This window comes from Rhodamnia argentea, chromosome 7 (genome assembly GCF_020921035.1).
Source record: "Rhodamnia argentea isolate NSW1041297 chromosome 7, ASM2092103v1, whole genome shotgun sequence".
Classification (NCBI taxonomy): domain Eukaryota; kingdom Viridiplantae; phylum Streptophyta; class Magnoliopsida; order Myrtales; family Myrtaceae; genus Rhodamnia; species Rhodamnia argentea.
The window spans coordinates 4,659,885-4,681,139 of NC_063156.1; the positions used below are offsets into that span (position 1 = coordinate 4,659,885).

At 40.5% G+C, this 21,255-nt stretch overlaps 3 protein-coding genes and 1 long non-coding RNA gene across 4 annotated transcripts; 2 read left to right on the forward strand and 2 right to left on the reverse strand.

Moving 5' to 3' along the window:
* Positions 1 to 429: 429 nt before the first annotated feature.
* Positions 430 to 5,739, forward strand: LOC115750907 (fatty acid hydroperoxide lyase, chloroplastic). The gene is made up of 4 exons (XM_030688535.2): positions 430 to 986; positions 3,779 to 4,055; positions 4,241 to 4,699; positions 5,263 to 5,739. Exons 1-4 carry the CDS (start codon positions 540 to 542, stop codon positions 5,547 to 5,549), a joined length of 1,470 nt encoding a protein of 489 aa, XP_030544395.1. The 5' UTR covers positions 430 to 539; the 3' UTR covers positions 5,550 to 5,739.
* On the reverse strand, positions 4,526 to 20,995 carry LOC125316092. The gene is made up of 3 exons (XR_007199413.1): positions 20,985 to 20,995; positions 15,674 to 15,679; positions 4,526 to 4,767 (listed from the first exon to the last, which is right to left on the reverse strand). It is a non-coding gene; the product is annotated as an uncharacterized LOC125316092 (long non-coding RNA).
* Positions 7,752 to 15,323, forward strand: LOC115750897. The gene is made up of 4 exons (XM_030688514.2): positions 7,752 to 8,220; positions 10,027 to 11,045; positions 13,455 to 14,270; positions 14,947 to 15,323. The coding sequence occupies exons 1-4, from the start codon at positions 7,900 to 7,902 to the stop codon at positions 15,140 to 15,142; spliced, it is 2,352 nt and encodes a 783-aa protein (XP_030544374.1). The 5' UTR covers positions 7,752 to 7,899; the 3' UTR covers positions 15,143 to 15,323.
* On the reverse strand, positions 15,857 to 19,449 carry LOC115750899 (cellulose synthase-like protein H1). Its single transcript, XM_030688519.2, is given in 9 exon segments — positions 15,857 to 16,494; positions 16,576 to 16,926; positions 17,224 to 17,402; positions 17,499 to 17,631; positions 17,724 to 17,936; positions 18,035 to 18,151; positions 18,350 to 18,475; positions 18,600 to 18,930; positions 19,186 to 19,449. Coding segments are annotated over 9 exon segments (2,262 nt in total). The 5' UTR covers positions 19,446 to 19,449; the 3' UTR covers positions 15,857 to 15,942.
* Positions 20,996 to 21,255: the final 260 nt, after the last annotated feature.

Sequence of the window (21,255 nt, forward strand, 5' to 3'; positions counted from 1 at the left end):
TAAGTTGCACGCTCGTTTTGATAAATGTATCTTTAACTTCTATCTTGATCTTTTTATTGGTTCAATCCTCAGTTCCACTAACCCTAATTAAGCGACTCAGATACAATTTGCGATTTCCCATTCATTGCAAATCATCCTTCGATCCTATTGAAGCCCTAGTCATGCAACTCGAACGCTTCTGATAAAATTTGCAAAACCATCCTATGCATATGAGAAACATTATCCCCTGTCATTTCCACCCTTATCCTCGACATCTATGGAATTGAATAGCCCAGTCAATTTGTGACCAAGTAAATCCCCACGCGGCCTCTTCCATTCATTGTCTTTTCTAGGTTCAATGACCCTAAAAATCTTCACGGCACCATGGTAATTTTCCAATTTACCAAGAGAAAGTCGACAGGCCAAAATGAAATTCCCAACGTTTCAATCTCTTCCACCGCACGAGAACCTCGCCCAATATATATGGTCCCCTCCGACGTCCTTGCTCACCACTTCTCTTTCTCCCCGTATACACGCATAAACCGGTACCGCCCCATATCATGGCGAGGATCGCAATGAGCAACATGTCGCCGGCCATGTCGTCCTCCCCCTCGTCTCTGTCCCCGCCGTCGTCGGCGCCGCCGCCCCCCACCACCCTCCCGGTGCGCGCCATCCCGGGCAGCTACGGGTGGCCCCTTCTCGGCCCGCTGTCGGACCGCCTGGACTACTTCTGGTTCCAAGGCCCGGAGACGTTCTTCAGGAAGAGGATCGAGAAGTACAAGAGCACCGTGTTCCGCGCGAACGTGCCCCCGTCGTTCCCCTTCTTCCTGAACGTGAACCCTAACGTGGTGGTCGTCCTCGACTGCGCGTCCTTCGCTCACTTGTTCGACATGGAGATCGTGGAGAAGAGCAATGTTCTGGTCGGGGACTTCATGCCGAGCGTGAAGTACACTGGGAACATCCGGGTCTGCGCTTACCTCGACACTTCCGAGCCTCAACACGCTCAGGTACGGCCGCGCCGCGGCGCAATGACCCGTCCTTCTAGCCGGAAAACGACGTTGTGTTCACATGAAAAGCTCTTCAACCGCTTGCCAGAACTGATGAAGTTTTAAATGCTTGAATTTATATATGCCTTTGCTTATCAACATCTTTCTCTCGAGTCACCCACTAAAGCGTAGCAATTATAAGAAATCATCAATCAAATTTTTATTCAACCCTATAGAATTGCTTCTTCTTTTTTTCCGATTTAAGAGAAAAGGTATGAAAAAAAGAAGCTTTTTTTCATTCTATTTTTCTTTTCTCACGCTTGTACCTTCTTATGTGAAAAGATCTACTTATTTTCACCTAGAGTACTAACAAATGTGGAAATTTCGCGAAAAATAAAATAATTTGTAAGTAATTTTTCAAAAAATATATGCTTTGTATCGCTCATGAAAACGAACGAATGCAATTTTTTATTATTATTTAGATATTAAATTATTGTCGATAATGAAAATATTTTTTGTTGATTAATTATTTCAAACAATATAAGCGATCATTTTTTAATATTTTTCTAATTATTAATTTTTCACTAAACAAACGAAGTCTAGATGACTTGTAATTTTCTTCGGATCGCCTAAGTTCAGAAAAATTCACTAGCACCATAGGAATGCGGTCGATCAAGAGTCTGCAATCGAAATGCTACATTGCAAATCATTTGAGGGAGCCGTACGGTCAACTAACAATTTTACCTCTAAAACAATAAATGATTCAGATTGGGTTATGGGAAAAAAGTTCAGTAACTTTCGTCCTTGTTAGCAAATATTAGGGATGTGGGCCAGGCATTATTTGTCCTTGGTACTGAGCCTCGTTCGGACAAGAACTGCCAAAAGCTGATCTTGAACCGTCGGTTGTTTGTGGGGTCGCGGTCGGGACCATTATTCACCGTGGATGGTCCCTCCTTTCCCATGACTTTCTTGGAAAAAGATCTGTGGCGCTCCTTCACTCATTGAAAGCTAGTACTAGTCCTCCCATACATATCTCCAAGATTTTTTAGAGCTATTGATGTGATTTTGATCTTATATTGCATAAAAAATACAATTATTTTCGACCCAGTATATCGTTCTTAAAATTATCGTGTGCATAAATTCAAAATTATCTAAAAATTGTGCTTGAGAATGTCCATATGAATTTATAAATTTATCGTGATAAACTCTTGGATTGTCTTTAAAAGTGACGGATGGGATTTTTTTTTTTTTTTTGTGGGTTGAAACACATGCAAATTTAACTTGCAAGGGATTTTGATTATTAGGAAAAGGGCAAAATCCATAAAAAGCCACTAACTATATCTAGTATGACACATTTACCCTATATATTTTTTTTGTGACACAAAAAATCTCAAATTTATACCTATATGATACATTTACCCTCATTCAAGTTTTCATCAACGAGCACCATTAAAAAGTTACCTATATAGACACCAAAAATCAAACTATGTTGATATGGCACCCATGTGATTCAAGTGAAATAAAAACAGAGTTATTTTGGTTGAAAAATCATCCGACTAAATCTTGACAAAGGTTAATTATGTCATTAGGTACGAGTTTGGGGGTTTTTTTATGTCACGGAGAAAAAATTTATGATAAATGTGTCATAGTAAACATAATTTGGGATTTTGGATGTTACAAAAAAAGTTTCAAGGGAAAATATCATAGTATGCATAGTTTGAAATCTTTTATGGCCTTTTTCCTCATGAAAATTTCAAAAAAGTATTAAATCTATTGTATAAATGTCGATTCTGTCCTAAACTTTTTAATTTGGCAAATTTAGTCCTAAATCTTATGTCGATTTACCAATGTAGTCCTTCTGGCGAATTTGATTGATAATTTTTTATGTGGATGCTGACTGCTCTACGTGGCGTAGTAAACTTTTCTCTTTTTATTCTTTCTTAGCCACAGCCAAGCACTGCGATGCCCACGGCCGGCGAGGGCTTCAAGCCCCTCTTGGACTTCAGTAGAAAAAAAGGAAAAGAGAAAAAAGAAAAGAATAACAAAAATTAAGAAAACTTTATAAAAACTACAAAAATTGTCAACATCAGCGCTTGCCGGTCAAAATTAGCCGGAAAGAGTACATTGAAAAATCTTCAAAAGGTTCAAAAGTAAATTAGAAAAATTAAAAAACCTAAAACTAAATCATCACACGTACAATAGGCAAAGAAAATTTTTGGTAATCATCTCATTGATCATTTCCCTACAAAGAGTACTTGTCATGCAATCTAGACTCATTGTGCTTCCAAGTAAGATTTGTATTTTGCCTCATTAAACAACATGAGATACGCTCAAGCGAAAAAAAAAACGCATTAGTTTTGTTTTTTTATGAGTTTTCAAGTTGCAAATTAGTGATCATCAAGAAAATTTCTTTTTCTTTTTCTAACTCATCTTATTGAGCATTTCCTCGAAATTTCATTATCATTTCCTCCCAATACTACAATAGTGCCGTTTATTATAGATCAAATATCCCAACATGACATGACAATATTACAATATGTTCAATTGATCTCCAACCTCATTTGCAATAAAAACGTTATGAGAAGAAGATGCATAAGTAAAAATCAGAATGGCATGAAAAGAAGTTCTTAAAGAAGTAAAAAAAAAAAAATGAAATACTACCGTCATGACGTATAGAAATTCTCAAAAAAATCTATAGATTTCAATATAGGACGGCATCTATTATGTCCGATTAATAGACGATTCTTTTAATTTTTTCTAATTTTAGTTGAATAACGTGATCACAATCTTCAATTATGGTGACATATTTACAGGTGAAGAACTTTGCGCTAGACATACTGAAGAGGAGCTCCAGGGTGTGGGAGAGCGAAGTGATCTCGAACTTGGACACCATGTGGGACACCATCGAGTTCAGCCTCGCCAAGGACGGCAAAGCCAGCGTCGTCTTCCCTCTCCAAAAGTTCCTCTTCAACTTCCTCTCCAAGGCCATCGTCGGCGCCGACCCGGCCGCCTCGCCGCAGGTGGCCAAGTCCGGCTACGCCATGCTCGACCGGTGGCTCGCTCTCATGCTCCTCCCCACCGTCAATATTGGTATGGATGAGGCAAAAGAGCACATGGTTTGTTCGTGAAAAAGACGAATTGTTGACGCAGCCTAAACTAGAAACTTTTCTAGAACTAGGACTAAACTTACTAGGAAAAATAGAAGTAAGTGTTTGAATTTTAAGTTTAGAGAGCGTTGGAGATTTAATTAGGGCAGTGCTCTTGGTAATTTGCAGGCATACTGCAACCTCTAGAGGAAATTTTTCTTCATTCTTGGACATACCCCTTTGCTCTGGTGAGCGGGGACTACAACAAGCTCTACCAGTTCATCGAGAAGGAAGGCCGGGAAGCGGTCGAAAGGGGGAAGGCCGAGTTCGGATTGACCCACCAGGAGGCCGTCCACAACTTGCTGTTCTTCCTCGGCTTCAACGCGTTCGGCGGCTTCACGATTTTCCTCCCCACGTTGCTAAACGCCATACTTAGCGACACGACCGGACTGCAGGACCGGCTGAGGAAGGAGGTCCGGGAAAAGGGAGGGCCGGTGTTGAGCTTCGACTCGGTGAAGGAGATGGAGCTGGTGAAGTCGGTCGTGTACGAGACGCTGCGGCTTAACCCGCCCGTCCCGCTCCAGTACGCTCGAGCCCGGAAGGACTTCCAGCTCAAGTCTCACGACTCGGTCTTTGATGTCAAGAAAGGTGAGTGACTTTTCCGGGCCCCTTAGCCATTTTCCACATCTGCACGTGTTTTCTCAATAAATAATAATCTAGTCTTTAGATTAACATGCAACGCGATCCATTAACTTTTAATTTATTCAGTATGATATATGAATTTTAATCTATTATATAACACCATTTAATTTGTTCAATGTGGTGGTCCCTGAATTTTTTATACATGTTCAATTTAGTCCATAAACTATATGAAAAATGTTCAATATTATCATTTTATTGATCAAGATCGGTGATAGCATTGAATATTTTCATATAGTCCATGAAATAAATTAAACATATGCCGAACGCTTAGGGATCACATTGTACAAAATAAAAGTTCAGAGATTACATTACATAGTAAACTAAAGTTTCAAGACCAAATTTAACAAATTAAAATGTCAGGGAGCGCATTGTATATTGAGCCAAAGTTTATGAACCATTTATGTTATTTTCCCATTCTCAAATCTAAATTCGACAACAGTGTTTGATTTCACATCAAGCGTAGCCTCTCACGACCCCATTTTTGCATTTCATCTTCACTTTTTTTTTAGGCGAGCTGCTATGCGGGTATCAGAAGCTGGTGATGAGAGACCCGAAAGTGTTCGACGAACCGGAGAGTTTTAACTCGGACCGGTTTGTTAAGAACAGCGAGCTACTGAATCACTTGTACTGGTCCAACGGGCCGCAGACCGGAACACCGACCGAGTCGAACAAGCAGTGCGTGGCTAAGGACTACGTCACCCTCACCGCTTGTCTCTTCGTGGCCTATATGTTTCGACGGTACGATTCCGTCACCGGAAGCTCAAGCTCGATCACAGCGGTTGAAAAGGCCAATTGAGTAGTGACACGTGTTTATATTGTACGGGGCAATTTGGGCTTTGTTGGGCTTGAGGCCCGGCCCATATATGTATACAGTGCGATGGCCTCTTCATAAGCGGTTTTCAATCTCAAGTCCCACACCTTGATAAATGGTTGAGATAATAATTCACCCTTGAAATGATTTAATGTATGAACTGCTATTCAATCCAGCCCAGATGATGTATGAATTATTAGCAAGAACAAAGTGATCGCTTATGTTTCCTCGTCAAGGACCACTTAAGAAGAGCATAAGGGATTGTCCAAAAAATCCTAAACCTTTTACACTTGGTCAATTCGATTATAAACTTTTCAATTTTGCTAATTGAATCGTGATCTTTTGACGCTTTGTCAATTGAATCCATCTAAACAATGTTAACCGAAAAGTCGGTGGTGCCACATAGGACAGACGACGCTAATGTGGATAGTTTTTTCTCATAAAAAATTCATTTTATTTTGTATTTTATATCATATATTAGTTTCTTTTTTCTTTCTTTCTTTTCCTTTTTTTTTTCTCTATCAAGTCTAGCATGGTTGCCCTCGGACAACGAGGGTTGGCTGGCTTTGGTAGGGCTTTGCAGGAAAGAAGGAAACGAAACAAAAAAAGGAAAGAAAAAACTTAATTTTTTTAAGAGAATTATAAAAGTTGACCACGTCAATACCTGCAGTGCCATGTAGGATTATGCTACGGTAGAGCATTCGATGTCCATGCAGGCGATTTCCAATTAAAATTGGCCGAATAAATTCAATTAACAAAGTGCCAAAAGGTTTAGAAGTTGTTGGTACTCAAAATAATTCGCTTGTCAAAACATGCCCTGCGCTTGTGAGAGATCGATACACGTGCGAAATACGTGAAGAATCGACACATGTGCAGAACGCGTGAGGAGTCGTCACATTTTCAAAACAGGTGAGTGGTTGACATTCGAGTAAAACACGAGAAAAATCGACGCACGTGAGGAGAAAACGTTTCGACAAAGGATAAAGAAGACATATACAGAGCATGTGAAGAGGCCAACAAGTGTCGAGAGAAGTACCAAAGTTTCAAGATATTTTCAAAGAGCGCCAAAGAGTGAGTAGGTGTTGCATCAACGATGGTGGAACGGTTGACTCACTTATCGATAGTTGTTGGAATTTTGCCTTCAAAAGCCCCAAGGAACGGAGAACGTGGACATAGCTAGGCTTTACAAAAGGATCAAATTCAAGCGCCAATATCACCAGTTATTTAAGATTTAAATAACTGCTTGAAGACCTAATTAGAAGGATTTGAAGAAGTCAAAGAACGCAACAGTTTTTGGCACGCTAAAATAACAACCGCCGAAGAGTAGTTACTTCTTCAACCATTAAAATACCATCAAATAGACACAAAAGAGCCCGCAAACAAATCAATAAATTTATCTTATCTTTAAGTTTACTTATCATATTGCATTTTATTTCCTTATAGCTTTCAGATTCTCGTCGTCGAGTCAAACTCCGGCTTTTATCTTTATCACAAATACTGCATTCTCGAGTCAAACTCCGGTATATTATCGAAGCGTGTTTAAGGCCCTGTCATCGAGTTAAACTTTGACACTGTATTGGGTACGTTGGTTCGTTATCCTTGTTAGGAATTGTGCTTGCAAAGCCATACCATTGGATCAAACTCTGGTTATATTTCTTTTCGACTCTATCCGTGTTGATTTCTTTTGAGTTGTACTCACATAATCTCTCCATCGAGTCAAACTATGGTTGAGATAATGTTTGTGTATTTCTATTGGAATCTTTGCAAATTTCATACGTCGATTTTCTGACTATCTGGATTTCTTCTGTTCAAGATCATCACATGACCCTTTATCACATTCAAAAGCCGAAAAACGAATTTCGATAAAAGATATTTTGTCACAGAGAAATTCCAGAGAAACGGTGGTGAATTATTTTCCAGAAGACAAGGCCTATAGCAGGTTACTACCCCTCGGTTGCGCAAATTCCAGAAAATCAGAGTTTTCACACGACACCAATTATATAACAAGTAATAAATTTATCAAGCCTAATCAATAGGCCCAATCCAACGGCCTGAGTCAAACATATATGGGCCGGATCGTTTTGGGTATGGCCCATCACAGATTGATGGGCCCAATTTAACTCTTCGGCGTTTTCTCTTTGTTTCGCTTTTTTTTTTTTTTTTGCCCGAGAGAGGAAAAAACAAATGGAAGAAAACTGATAACTTTGTTACAGTGTCATCTTCTTCACTTCACAGCATTTCCCACGATATCGCGACCTGCAAGTGCACCGCTCCGCATGATCTGAATCTCAGATTCGCACCGTTGGTTCTTTTTCCCGATCAGTCGCGAACGGTAATGTCGCTCGACATCCCTCGCGACGCCATCAAGCGGCTCCAGATCGCACTCCGAGAGGAAGCGAAAATCCCCTCCTACGACCCCGACGACCCTTCGATTCCGCCTCTGCGCTCGTACGAAGAATCGATCTCCGAGTTCGATCCGTGCCCGCCGTATCTGCGTTGCAAGCATTGCAGAGGAAGGCTTCTCAGAGGCGTCAGCTCCGCGTTCTGCGTCTTCTGTGGGAAAGAACAGTTCGGCGATGTGCCCCCCGATCCTGTCAATTTCAGGTCCACGCGTGGTTACCGGTGGTTGCTTGATTCGCTGCAACTGGATGGATCGGTGAGGTTTCTGCATCTCATTTTCGGTTTAATGTTGGGTGCTTCAGCTCTGGATTCTGCGTGAATTTGGGGAAGTTTGGTGGGATTAGGGATTAGATTTTTCTTTTTTGGTCGAATAGCAATTAGATTGACTTGTTAAGGTTTTTCTTGTTATTATTCGTGGTCATCCTTGCATGTGTGCTCGAAGGTACATTTGCTGCTCTTTTCCTGGATAGTAAAGAGAAAAAGGCAGATATTTTCTATCACTGGTTATATTTGGCCAAGTGATTCCACTAGGAAGCTGCGGCATTAAGTTATTATTATTATTGTTTTGCGATAATTAAGTACCATTATTGCTCAAAACATCAAACCACAGGAGAGTTACTTCCCATTACGACATCAATTAAGGTCTTAATCTCAATTTAAGATGTCAAGCAAAAACATCTAGCCTAAAATTTCTGTTCCCGTACTACTAATTTAATGCAACTAAAGCATTATAGCACAATGAAACAGGCAACATAGAGACCAATCATTCTCCTGGGCAATATCAGGTATCCATATGCCCCAAGAAGTACACACATCTCTATCAGCTCCAGCCAAAGCTTCTCATTTCCCCTTCAGCAAACCAGCAACCTTAAGCCTGAGCACAAACAAGATACAAATGAAAACCTTTTCAGCACAAGGAACTCTACCATTGTAAACTATAGCATTTCTTTCCTTCCTTAAGAAATGAATAGCACCATTCGATGCCATCTTTGATAACACTTTTTCCGGAGAGCTCCCCTTCGATGTCTGCAACACCCACATAAACTCAGCATCCCCATCCCCAACTAATCTTCTTATAGCACATAGCTGCAAAAGCCGACTCCATCCTTCAGAGGAAGAATTCCATTCGTAAACGACATTTGTCTCCTTGTTTCAGGCGTCAATCCACAGAGGACACAAATATCATTTACATTCTGCCACTTGCCCAATCTATCTTGAGTCTGCAACTTGTTAAGAATAGCAAGCCAAGATATAAAGCAAAATCTTAGAAAATTTTGATTCAACCAAATCGGCCTACGCCAAGTCACCTTAGCCTGCTTCTCCCTAGTTAAGCTCCAAGCATAAGCCTTAGCAAAATCACCAGATATAGAGCCTAAGAGACCACTCTATTTGGTCGAGAGCATGGTATTAAAGTTTCACACAGCTCCGCCTGAATTTTAACCAGATCATTTGATCTAGCAAAGGGCCAAAACCACTCATTTCCTCTTATGACAGCTGACACCTTAGCCTTCCTATCCAAGGCAGAGTCATAGATAACCCTACTAGGATTAGTCTCATCGAAAATCGTTTTGGGATGCTAATTGTCATGCCAAAGGGAGCATTAAGCTCACAATTCCGTAATATGTATTATTTTGCATGTGGAGTCTTCTGATGAGCATTAAAGGTTCAGGTTTAAGATTTGGCTCTAAGCATTTGGACTAGTGGATAGAACTTCTCATGGTTCTTTTTACTTCGGCTCTAATTTTATAGGGTCCTGTTGTGCAACTTCGTCGTCAGAGAACTATAATGCATTTCCTTAAGTGCAGTCTTTGCAGGGCTGAACCATGGATGGCTTCTCTTTGCATGAGCTTTGTGGTTTTGGGCATCCATTTGTCATTCTTTAGGATTTCCAGTGATTTTCCTATTGGTTTATTTGACTGTTTATGATATTGGTTTAATTGGTTGAGAGCTGTAATTTTAAACTTTAGACAAGAAAACATCATCTTTTGCACACTCTGGTTTTATTTCTGATTTCTATTGTTAATAAGTCTTTGCCATGACTAGTGTGTAAATTGGCTTCCAGGAGACTGTTGAACCATTTTCTGAAGGACTTGAGTCGAATAGAGGGCGGAGTACGCTGAAAGATTCATTTCCCCTGTCCGATCTGCTAAATCTAGAGATCAGATGGTCTTCTAAGCCAGAGAAACCTGGAACTATTATGACCAATGACTCAAGCCTTGCAAAAGCTTCTCTGAATTTGGCTGGGCTTGACCTTGACAACTTTTTTGGGGAAGCGAAGAGAAAAAACACTGCAAATGAATCTGAAGAGCAGCTTGGAGCAAGCAAGCAGAGTGAAAATGCAGAAAGCATTGATTTCCATAGTCCCGAGTATCTAAGTTTGTTTGAGAGCGTGCAGTCTTCCACTGAACCTGTCCGGTCTGCTGAACATGGGAACTACAACACAATGTCTTCATGGGAGCCAGAGTTTCAGTCTGCTGATTCTGAAGTTTTTGCTAAGGATTCCAGATCATTGGACCCTTTTCCAAGTTCTACAGTTGATCTTTCTACCCATATGGATACTGTATTTGGATCTGGAATTGAATCGAGAAGCACTGATGCTAAAGATGTTGCACCTTCTTCCTCCAAAATGGATGATTGGTTTGAAGATGATCCAAGGAGTTATTCGTTGTTCGGGTCAACTGGCCCTAATGAGGGATTTAAAACAAATGATACAAGTAAGGTCACTGACACTGCAAAGAGTTCTTCAACAACCTTTGACTGGGTTCAGGATAATCAATGGCCAAGCGGCGGCAACATTGCACGTCATGTCGAAAGAGTTGATGAGAATGAGGATTCTCATGATCCTTGGAATGATTTTACAAGCTCCGCTAATCCAGCAGATAGTAATACTTGGGAACCAAATAATGACTTTGTGATGCATTCTGAACAATCTTCAGATATGAACATGTTCAAGTCAGGGAACAACTCGGAGGACATGGATTTTGGCAATCTTTTGCAACCTGACCCTTTCTTCGGATCACTTGGCATTGCAAATGTTTCAGTCGATGAGAACTTGAAATCTGGAGCTTCTGGCTTAGATAGGTACCCTTGGCTGCTTCTTTCTTTTGCATTCATGATCACATCCTTGCATGTGCATTTGTGGGTATGAGTGTGGCCTCGTGTGCGGACTTATTGTTGACATTCCTGTTTTGGCTTTCTAGGTGTACCTCCCTTTTATTCCTACGCTTCTGTTACCCTTACCGTAGTGATTCCAGAAGTCAGGAATATTTTTATGATTGATGAGTCACAGGCACAGTATTGTTTGGGACTAGGGATGGCACCAGTGTGGGTAGGGATGGAATCATTGTCTTGCCCAGTGAAATAAGATGGCTACCATTGATGCATCCCCACATTGTGGGTTCTTTAGACATTCCATTCCTGCTCGACAGGGGATCATCCTTTTATCTTATTTTAAGCAAAATTTCTAAGCAAAATGAACTTAATTTTACAATATCAGAATCTAGAGATATATAAAATAGTTGCAAACTATGAGTTGTGGATAATTAATTATTAAATGTGGATAAGATATTTCATTTACATTTGAGCATTGTCTGCACGTTGGGACATAATAACTAGGGGTGAGCGGTTCTGGGTTCCGGGGAACCTGGAACCTATCCGCTAGAGCGGGTTCCTTATTTTTTGGAACCTGGAGCCTACTCTGCATCTTGTGGAACCTGGAACCTACTCTGCATACTGTGGAACCTGGAACTTACCCTGTTACATGTTTCGGCGTCCGGTTTCGGGGTACTCGGGAACCTGTCAATTTCAATTTATTCTCTATTTTATTTTTTCATATTTAATTAAACAAAATGAGAGTGAGCGCCACAATAAAAATGTGATTAAATCTGGTTTCCTAGTTATTCATTTACTTGGTTTGTGAAACCATACGTTCCGACTTCTCCCATTTTTGCCTGTCTCTATGAAGACTTCAAGACTTTTATCAGTGTTCTGTTTCTTAAGAGCAGAAAAAAACTGGGCTCAGATGTATTTTTCCCTAAGGGTGCGATAACGAGTACCACTCTTCCTCTCCCTTCGATCCCAAATATTGTTGTTTCTGATGAGTGTCATAGGGACGTGTGTCTATTGATCAATCCTGCATAGCATGGCCATTGTTAGGGTTTGTTATGTTAGGTAGATAAGGATGTCTCCTAGTGAAAGAGAAATGAATGACCAAGTAATTCTTTAAAGAGAAGTGTGGCTTGTCTGCAAATAAGGATGCTGACTCCAAATGCAAATTTCATACGAAGTATGACCTAACAATGCATAAACCGAAACCCAATTTTGAATGACCCAGATTTCGGAGTTGGTTATCAATTAATGTATGGTTCCTTTAAAGACTTTCCATGGTGCTCAGATGGCCAATTGTCATTTCGGCCTTGTAGCTCCCATTTTCTGCTTGAGCCGATTAGCCTGGTCTAGAAATTCCTCTGCAATTCTGTTCATTCCTTTTGAAGTCCCTACCTGACAATAAAGCTTCTAACACTGAACTTTCCCAGTTCCGGTTCAGGTTCCTGTTCCGGTTCGGTTATATAGGGAACCGTGAACCAGAACTGGAACTGGCGGTTCCTAGAAAAATAGAACCAGGAACCGGACCCTGACTCATTGGAACCTGGAACCGGACCCTGACTCATTGGAACCTGGAACCGGACCGGGAACCAGCAGTCCAGTTCTCTGGTTCCCAGTTTTACCCTGGAACTATGCTCACCCCTAATAATTACTTTTTACTTTTTCTTACGTGTAGACAATAATGCTATTTTTGCTTGGTAAATTTGACATGACTAGATTATTTTCTTGTTTTATTTTTGTTACTACCAATCTTCGCGAGCCAAATGTTTGTCTCAGGTGTTTGTTGCTGTTCTGTTTGAATCAAGTCAGTCTCAGTTCACTGTGATATCTACTTTCTTTTAAATAATAAAAGGTATATATAAAGGGAGAAAAGCTATTTTATAGGTAAAGAAGTTCATCTATAGGGCACTGAGGGCGGTGCATACCCATGTACAAAAAGAGCCCAAAAAATCAAAGTCACATACAAAACAGCTCTCAAAACCAAAACGGAGCTCAAATGCATGATAAATAATCGAGTATATCAACCAAGGCATTTGCGTACATATACAGGTTCCACTATACTTAATGGGAAAAGAGCTATATTCGGTACTAAAAGAAGTAAGTTGAGGACAATTATCTTAGAACTGACAATTCATCAGAGGCATATGGATTGAATTTTCCATAGCAGCTTGTAGTCCTACTATCAATGTACTTTTAATAATAGATTGAAGAAGTAAAAGAAGAGGAAGGCAACTGTAAAGTAAGAAACACTCTTTCTCATTTATGTATATTTGAAAAGAAGAGGGAGAGTTCTGACTATCCTAGAAATGACTCTTCAGTTTACCTTCTGCCTTTTTTTTTCCTTTACTTTAGATATTAAAATATTGACTTTGAGAACATTTTTAGTGAAGCAAAGAGAGAAATCACTCCAGCTGAATCTGAAGGGCAGTCGGGAGCAAACAAGCAGAGTCGAAATGCAGATGGCAATGCCTTTCAAGTTCTAGATGATATGAGTTTCCTTGAGAATGTGCAGCCTTCTGCTAGAACTGTCCAGTCCTCTGAATGTGAGAATGACAACTCAATGACTGCCTGGGACGCAGAGTTTCAATCTGCAGGTTCTGATAATAAATTGAGATTATCAGACCCTTTTGCAGGTTCGGTAGTTGATTTTTCTGGCGATGTGGATGCTGTGTTTGGACCGGGAAAACGATATGCAGGTACAGATGCTAAGGATGGTCCACCTTCTTCCTCCAAAATAGATGACTTTTTTCAGGATAGCATGAGCAATTCTGGTTTTGGGTCAGATAGCCGCTCTCAGGGCTCTAAAACAAGTGATAAAATTGAAGACACTAAGTTCATGGGTTCCCAAAAGATTTCTTCAATGAATGTTGATTGGGTTCAGGATAATCAGTGGCTCACGGGTGGCAGCATTTCACATCACAGTGAATCTGCTGAGGAGAATGTTGGTTCTCTTGATGTCTGGGATGATTTTGCAAACTCAACTAGTCCGGCACATAACAATCTGTGGAAAGCAAATAATGACCTTGCAGTGCCTCTTCAGCAAGCTTCTGAAATAAAGTTGTTCAGCTCAGAGAGTGATTCACAACAGATGGATTCCCGCAATGCCTTGAAACCTGATGTCTTTTCGGGATTGTTCAGCAATTCTAATGATTCAATCAACGAGAACATGCATTCAAATTTTTCTGCTTTAGAGAAGAATCGGTAAGGGCTTTTTTTGTTGAAAGTGTTGCCTGCATATGTGCATGCATTTCTTGTGGTGACTTATTTTGTTTCTGCAAAGAATTTGCTTCTCTTTAGTCATGCCAGTATGTCACTCACATGCATTCTTAGATAAAGAATTTATGTTCACATATCGTCTATCATCTGTCTTTTGCATGTCATAGTCTGTTTTATGTAGCTACTTGGTTGTGATAGTGGTTCTGGTTGACACTGGTGCAGATCTTTTGCATTAAAGTAGCGCATAAGTGGTGTCGCATTTTGCCATAGGGACAAGTTATTGTGAGTTGCCTTTGAGTAGATTCTGCTGTGATTTTTTAAGTGTGGTGTGCAAGTAGGATAAGTAGCCATAGCCCTTCGATGATAATGCACTTTTCAAATTGTGGAAGTGTCTTTCCCATGTTCCTACTAAGTTCTTAGATTGTCATTTCTGTTGCTTTCTTCTTAACATGGTTCCTCTTAGATCCATTTTGAATCTTCTCATATGATATTGGCCCTCGTAAAAATTTGCAGAGTATCTTTCTGTATTATCAGAGTTGAAATCTTGGTGGTGATTGTTGTTGAATGTTGGAATTTTGGCTTTCTCCAAGCTCAAATGTTGTAGTAATTGTCTTGAAACATGATGTAGATGTTCTCATTCTTGTGTCTTTCACATATTTAGGATGCATGATCTGGATTCTACTTATAGAAGCGAAGAGGGTGGTGCCAAAGGTGAAGATATGAAAGTAAACGCGAGAAAGAGTGATGATGCCAAGATGATAATGTCTCAGATGCATGATCTCTCATTTATGCTTGATAGCAAACTATCAATTCCCCCAAGGTTAGAAAGGTCCAATTCTTCTCAAGATCGAGATTAGTCTCTGAAATCTTTTTCATTTTTTTTTGTATTGTAGTTCATAGCTTAGGCATGTCCATCTCGTCCCCCCTCCCATTTTTGTTAGAACTTAGGCCTGTGAAAATTGGTTTTCTTTCAAGTCGATTGTGATTGTGAAGTCCACAAAATTGCTTGAGATTAAATGAATAGTTCTTTACAATTTTATACTTCTGGTTAGGTGGATCATGTGTGAATCGTGTGAAAATAGGTATTTATCATTTTTATGCCCTAATGCCTCGGTAAGGCAATGAGCTCTTGTCTACTCGCCATGTATTATAAGACATCGCTATCTCTTTTATTTGAACTGTGATAAGCAGAACGCTTTTTTTGTGATTGGTATATATGCTTATAGGTCTTCACCCTGCTTCATTATCTAGCTACTAGAGGGAAATTTGTGCCATTTTTACCCTCTGGATCTTTGATGTAGCATTCACTCCATTATATAGTTTACTGTGTAGCTATTCTAAGATCTTCATGACAGGAGAGAAATAAGGCTCAAAGGCTACATGCGTACTTAAATCTTAGTAAAAGGGTGGATAGCTGACATTCTATATAGAGCATAATGCACACTAACAAAACCCTAGTTTCCTTGTTTATGACTATCTACTAACTACCAACTAATATTCATTGATAAATTTCAACATTGAACGTGAAAATTTGCTGTTCCATGAGAGTTTCATAAAAACAATGATCTCATCTTCTATTGGAAACATAAGGCCTGATTAATTGTACAATCATGTTTTTTGTTTTGCAAATACTAAATTCAACAATTTGCAGCCCTTATCAACTTGTGGTTGTAAATCTAGATAAGTAAACTACAACGATTGCTAGGATAGCTCCCTTCATTATAGTAGTTGAGGGAATGCCATATTTTCCTTTCCCCAATAGTCCCCTAAAAAATGGCCAGAAACACAGCACCACCCATACAGTACATACCACCTCTCCTAAACCTGAGCCATTGTTACCGGATGCCTGTGGGCGCAACCCTAACAACATTGCAACTATTGCTGTCAAGTGTACCAGCAGAAGAGCCATGCCTGGTACAAAAATTGGGGACTCGTCAAAGGTGAACCTCCTAAGTTCAGCACCGGTCCCATCACCTGATGCAGACTGGTCTTTCTTGGTTACTTCAAATACCGTCTCTGATAGCCCTAAGAGCTTGAGTACAACACTCAAGACTCCAAATGACCAGGCACATGCAGATGTTATCCACTGCATTCTTTGGTTGTTCCACCATGCACGTATTGACAGGCCAGTCATAAGGTTCTCGGGTAAACAGTGTAGGTTGTAGATGATGAAAATTGCAGTTGGAATTAGGATAGCTGGTTCTTGTCCCAGCGATTACACAAGTTAGGGAGATAACGAGGCAAATTTTTGAGAACAAGAGTAGTGATATTTGCTTTAGTTTCTTATTACCTTGGGCAAGAAGTGGGAGTTGATGATGATACCATGAGCTGGTAGGAGAGCATATAAGAACTCGGGTATGGATCTCAGTGCCCAAGTTAGGATCCGTAGGTACGCCAAACATTGCCTGAAATATAGCTGCATGAATAGAGTGCCATATATTGGACTCTTTTTGCTTACTCGAATTTCGAGCAGGCCTGTGGCCCATCTTTTCTGCTGGGTCATCGAGGCAGGCCCACCAGATGGTGCGCAGCCTAGAAAAGCTGGTGGGTTTGGTGAACAGTAGAGTGTTCTCCAACCCTTGGTATGGATGGCCAATCCCGTAAGGGCATCTTCTGTCGTCGAGCCATACATCCAACCAATCTGCAAGATGACACATGCACAACATTTTATCATGCTGACAAATTAATTTCTGCCGTCTTCCTCATTGTCACAAGAATGTGTAAAGACAGAACAATTTGTACCGTGAATTGTGTGGCTAGCGATTCGTGTTCATGAAAAACCATGGATCTTCAGGTTAATGCTAGTGAACTTAGGGTGGTTGTAGCAGTGCAAGTTTAGAGTTGAGAACAATAAGTGGATTAGTCTTGGAAAATACAGCTGGATGTGTGTATGTCCAGATGTGTATAATGTGCGAAATTGGTGTAGACGAATACTAACCTCTTTACCCCAGTCAGTATTATATTCATAGGTGCAACTAGCGACTTGAGTGGCTGCTTCAAGAGAGCTCGCAAGATCTTTCGGATGATCTGAATTGCCCCGTAGAGCATGAGCAGCAGAGTTGATGAACTGTTTTGAACTTCCAAATCCGTTTAGTGATTTTTCATTGGTTAATTCTCCTGTAAAACCGAATTGGCAAATGAAAGAATATGGTGTACTATGACTAGGGAAATAGTCCATGAAAGAGCGATTGGCGATCAAACAAAAGCACATACCCTTCGAGGTAAGACTGCTATTTTCAGTCTTCACGTCTTCTGGCCATGACCCGTAGATTACTTTCCGACGATGAAAGCATCCTGTTCCCCCATGGAAAGGTCCTTGAATTCCCTCTATCCCTCGTCCCAAGTACTAAAATCAACAGCATCGTAGGTACATATACTAATCAGTAAATCAGTTGCAAATCGGCTTCAAACAGGACGTATACTGTAGCAAAATGACACTTCGAATAAGACCACCATCTGATTTCCAAACGGATCATCCCTTAGTCCATCATAGAGGATTTGTGGACATTGAACAAATGCGCAGTCTCTCTCATGTTTTGTACCGAGAAGGAGACACAAAGCATGAAGAACAATCTGCGGATTGTTGGCGTACATGTTGCAGTCGACATTTAGCATGAACGGAGTATTCGTCATGAGTCTTGACACCCTAGTCTATTCATACATCGAAGAGACATGAGAGGACAAGAATTATAAGAGTGTTTTCCCCCGTCAAGGACCAAACTTAGGGCTTGATGGAAAGTCTTACGCACCAAGACATTCATGGCTCCTGCCTTGTAATGATGCGGGTGCTTTGGCCGCTTCTCGCGAGTTATGTAGATCAGATGCGGCAACTCATCTGGACGACCTTCTTTGTTTTCCAGTACGATCTTTGTCAAAATCACAATAAAAACAATGAGCCTCGCTATAAAAAAAAGTGACCCCATTTGCAATTTAATCGTGACGTGTTGATGTTAATTTTTTTTTTGGCGTTCAAATGTTGATGTTAATTTGGCGTGCCATGTTAATCATAGAACAAATTCGTCCAAACCTAGACAAACATTTTTTTCTCAGGAATTTCACTGTACTTTAATAATGCTGGGATGATTCCTACGTTCTGCGTTAGCGAAATCTGCGAACTCCTCAGTAAAGTCAGATGGGAATGAGCCTTGGGATGCATCTTCTATCTTGCCGCTCAGCTTCTCGTACTCTTCCTGTGAAAGAACGAGATAAATTTGAGTGTTTCCACACACACACACACACACACAACAAAGAGATCACGGAGTATTCTCACCATCTCCAACATATGAACACTAGACTCCAAAGATTGAGCATTACCCTCATTGTGTCCCTTGCTTGTTGGAATTCCATCGAGCAATCTTCACTGGACAATGTTGCCGTGTCGCCAGCGAAGTAACGGAACGGGGCTCACAATTCAATGTTGTACTTCTTGCAAAACGGCACCCAGAGCTTTGCGAACTTGGCAGCTTCCGTTAGAGAGTAGAAGGTCAACAGCGAGCAGCTGTCATCGGAGACATAGCACGCCAGCTTGTGAGCCGGATAATCTACCGCCATTAAAGAGAGGACCGTGTTCACGGTGATGATTGGTGGCTCTAGCTGCGAATCCGCTGTCGTGACAAAGACGTCCACCGGAGGAAGCTCCGTTACCCTATATGAAGGAAAATGTGGAAATAAAAACAGCAAGAAGGAACTCAACCTAAAAGATATGACTCGATGTCCTATGAAAGCGCTAAATTGGGAAACGGAAGGAAAGAGGATCGATGTTTTTAGAAAATTAGTTCTTCACTAAGGAATTGGGAACCGAAGCCTCGCGACAGAAGCAATACGTTGATGCTGAAAAGGTTGAGGATTCATAGTAAAAGCAAGCCATGCGAGAAAGCTACCTCTTGTTCTATTGATATACCTTTGCAAGACACGTTGAGGGTAGGTTTTGTAGCTCACGGGGCTCCATTTCGTGCTGACGACGAGAACCCACATGAACACAAACCACGACTCGCACACGAGCGCTACCCTCCATTCAAGCCCATGGTCCTTGAGGTGCACAAGCCGATACGTGAGAAGAGAGACGAGAAGGAACAAGATGAAGACCTCGACCGCCCTCTTCGCGTCGTTTTTCAGGCTAATTTTCTCGTACAGAGGAGCGGAAGCGGATTGCATGGCCATTGGAGAAGGCTCTTGTTTTTGCTGTTTCTATTCGGTGGTCTTGTGTGCACAGAAGGTGGCGACTTATATAGAGAGAGGTTGAACTTGAACCCTCGTCAAGTTGGCTCAGCGACTCGAGAAACGAACTTGCGTGCTAATGGTAATCCCACATGAACGATAGGGGATAAGTAAAGGAAGGAAGGATAAGAATGAATGGCGCATATGTGTTGCGAAACCAACAAGGTCGACAAAATCACTTAATACCCTAGTTTTATAACGCGGTCATTATACACCTAGTAGTATTCTTACTCGTAAAGGGTTGCTTCATTAGTGAGGTAATTGTCCAAAAAATCCTAAACCTATTGCATGACGGTCAATTCAGTCATAAACTTTTTGATCGTGTCAATTCAGTCCTACATCTTTTGACGATTTTTCAATTAAATCCTAAACATTTCAATTGTGTCAATTTAGTCCTAAATCTTTTGAAAAATTTTCAATTTAGGTCTTAAACCCATTATTTGGATAACTAGCCGAAAAGACTACATTGATAAACTGTCACTAAATTGGCGAATCGTCAAGCAATTTAGGACTAAATTCACACAATTCAAAGGTTTATGACTAAACTGACAAATCATCAAAAGATTTATGACTAAATTGGCAGTATCGAAAGGTTTAAAATTGAATTTGCTGCAGTATAATATATATATATATATATATATATATATATATATATATATATTTCAATATGCAAAGAGAGATTGGAATTCCAAAGCATCTAGTTGAACTTTTGTCATTGTGTGTATGCTTGTTCTCATTTGTAGGAATGCGCGGCATGGGTTGGTTTTTAGCTAGTGATCAACAGTCACGGGGTGCTTCTGCGAACTGTCCGAATCGGAGGATTCTGCACGTCACTTGGCATCCGAGTACATATTAGCATGTTTTGGCGTATCTTTGTTCATTGTCCGTCGCGTAGGGCTTCTTATCTTCCAGAAATTCACGGACGGCCACTTGTTATAATTTGGAAGAACTTACCGGGGAAGGCTTAAGCTAAGTGCGCGCACGTATGTATTGTTCGATATTATTGATCATGTCGATTGTCGGTCGTAGAAGTTCCGTTTCGGACGCCGGTATAGATCTGGCTACTATCGACTTACACTATGCACACACGGCTCAGAAAGAAGAAACGCCCTTTCTATGAAAAGCCGTATTGCGAGAAGAAATTCTTTCATGGGTTGACAAGCTCAGCATGAAAAGAAAACGTGATTTGAGAAGAGCTTGTGAATGCCGATAGTGCGTAAGTAAGTGGGGATTCGATAGAATCCAAAGGGCACGAGGGGAGCTATCACACCTATGCATGCTCAGGTATATATAGAATTTAGAACGTGGACACCATCATTTTCTCCCCATCGTGATTGATAAAAGTTAACAAAACGTGATTGTACCTCCTTAATTGCAAGTTTCATGATAAATTAGGGTTTTACTCATGGTGTGTTTGGCAACATTTGGTGATAAATCGACAATCTAGGGCATGGCCCAACACAAGAGGAATGGGACAGGTACAATCTCTCGACCCTATTTGGACCTTATTGGCATTCCATTTTATTTAACCTTTATATCTATAGAGTTTATGTCCTCGACGATTTGAAAGTTAATTCCATGAGCCGTAATGACTCATAGCAAATATAGGCACGTTATAAATAGATTAAGATTTTCCTACTTCGAGACTGTTTGCATCGTAATGTCCTTACATGGATGGCTTTAAGCTAGTAATTAATTCAAACACTCTGCTAAAGAGCTTCAAAATAAAATTTCCTCCAAGTGAATTTTCCAT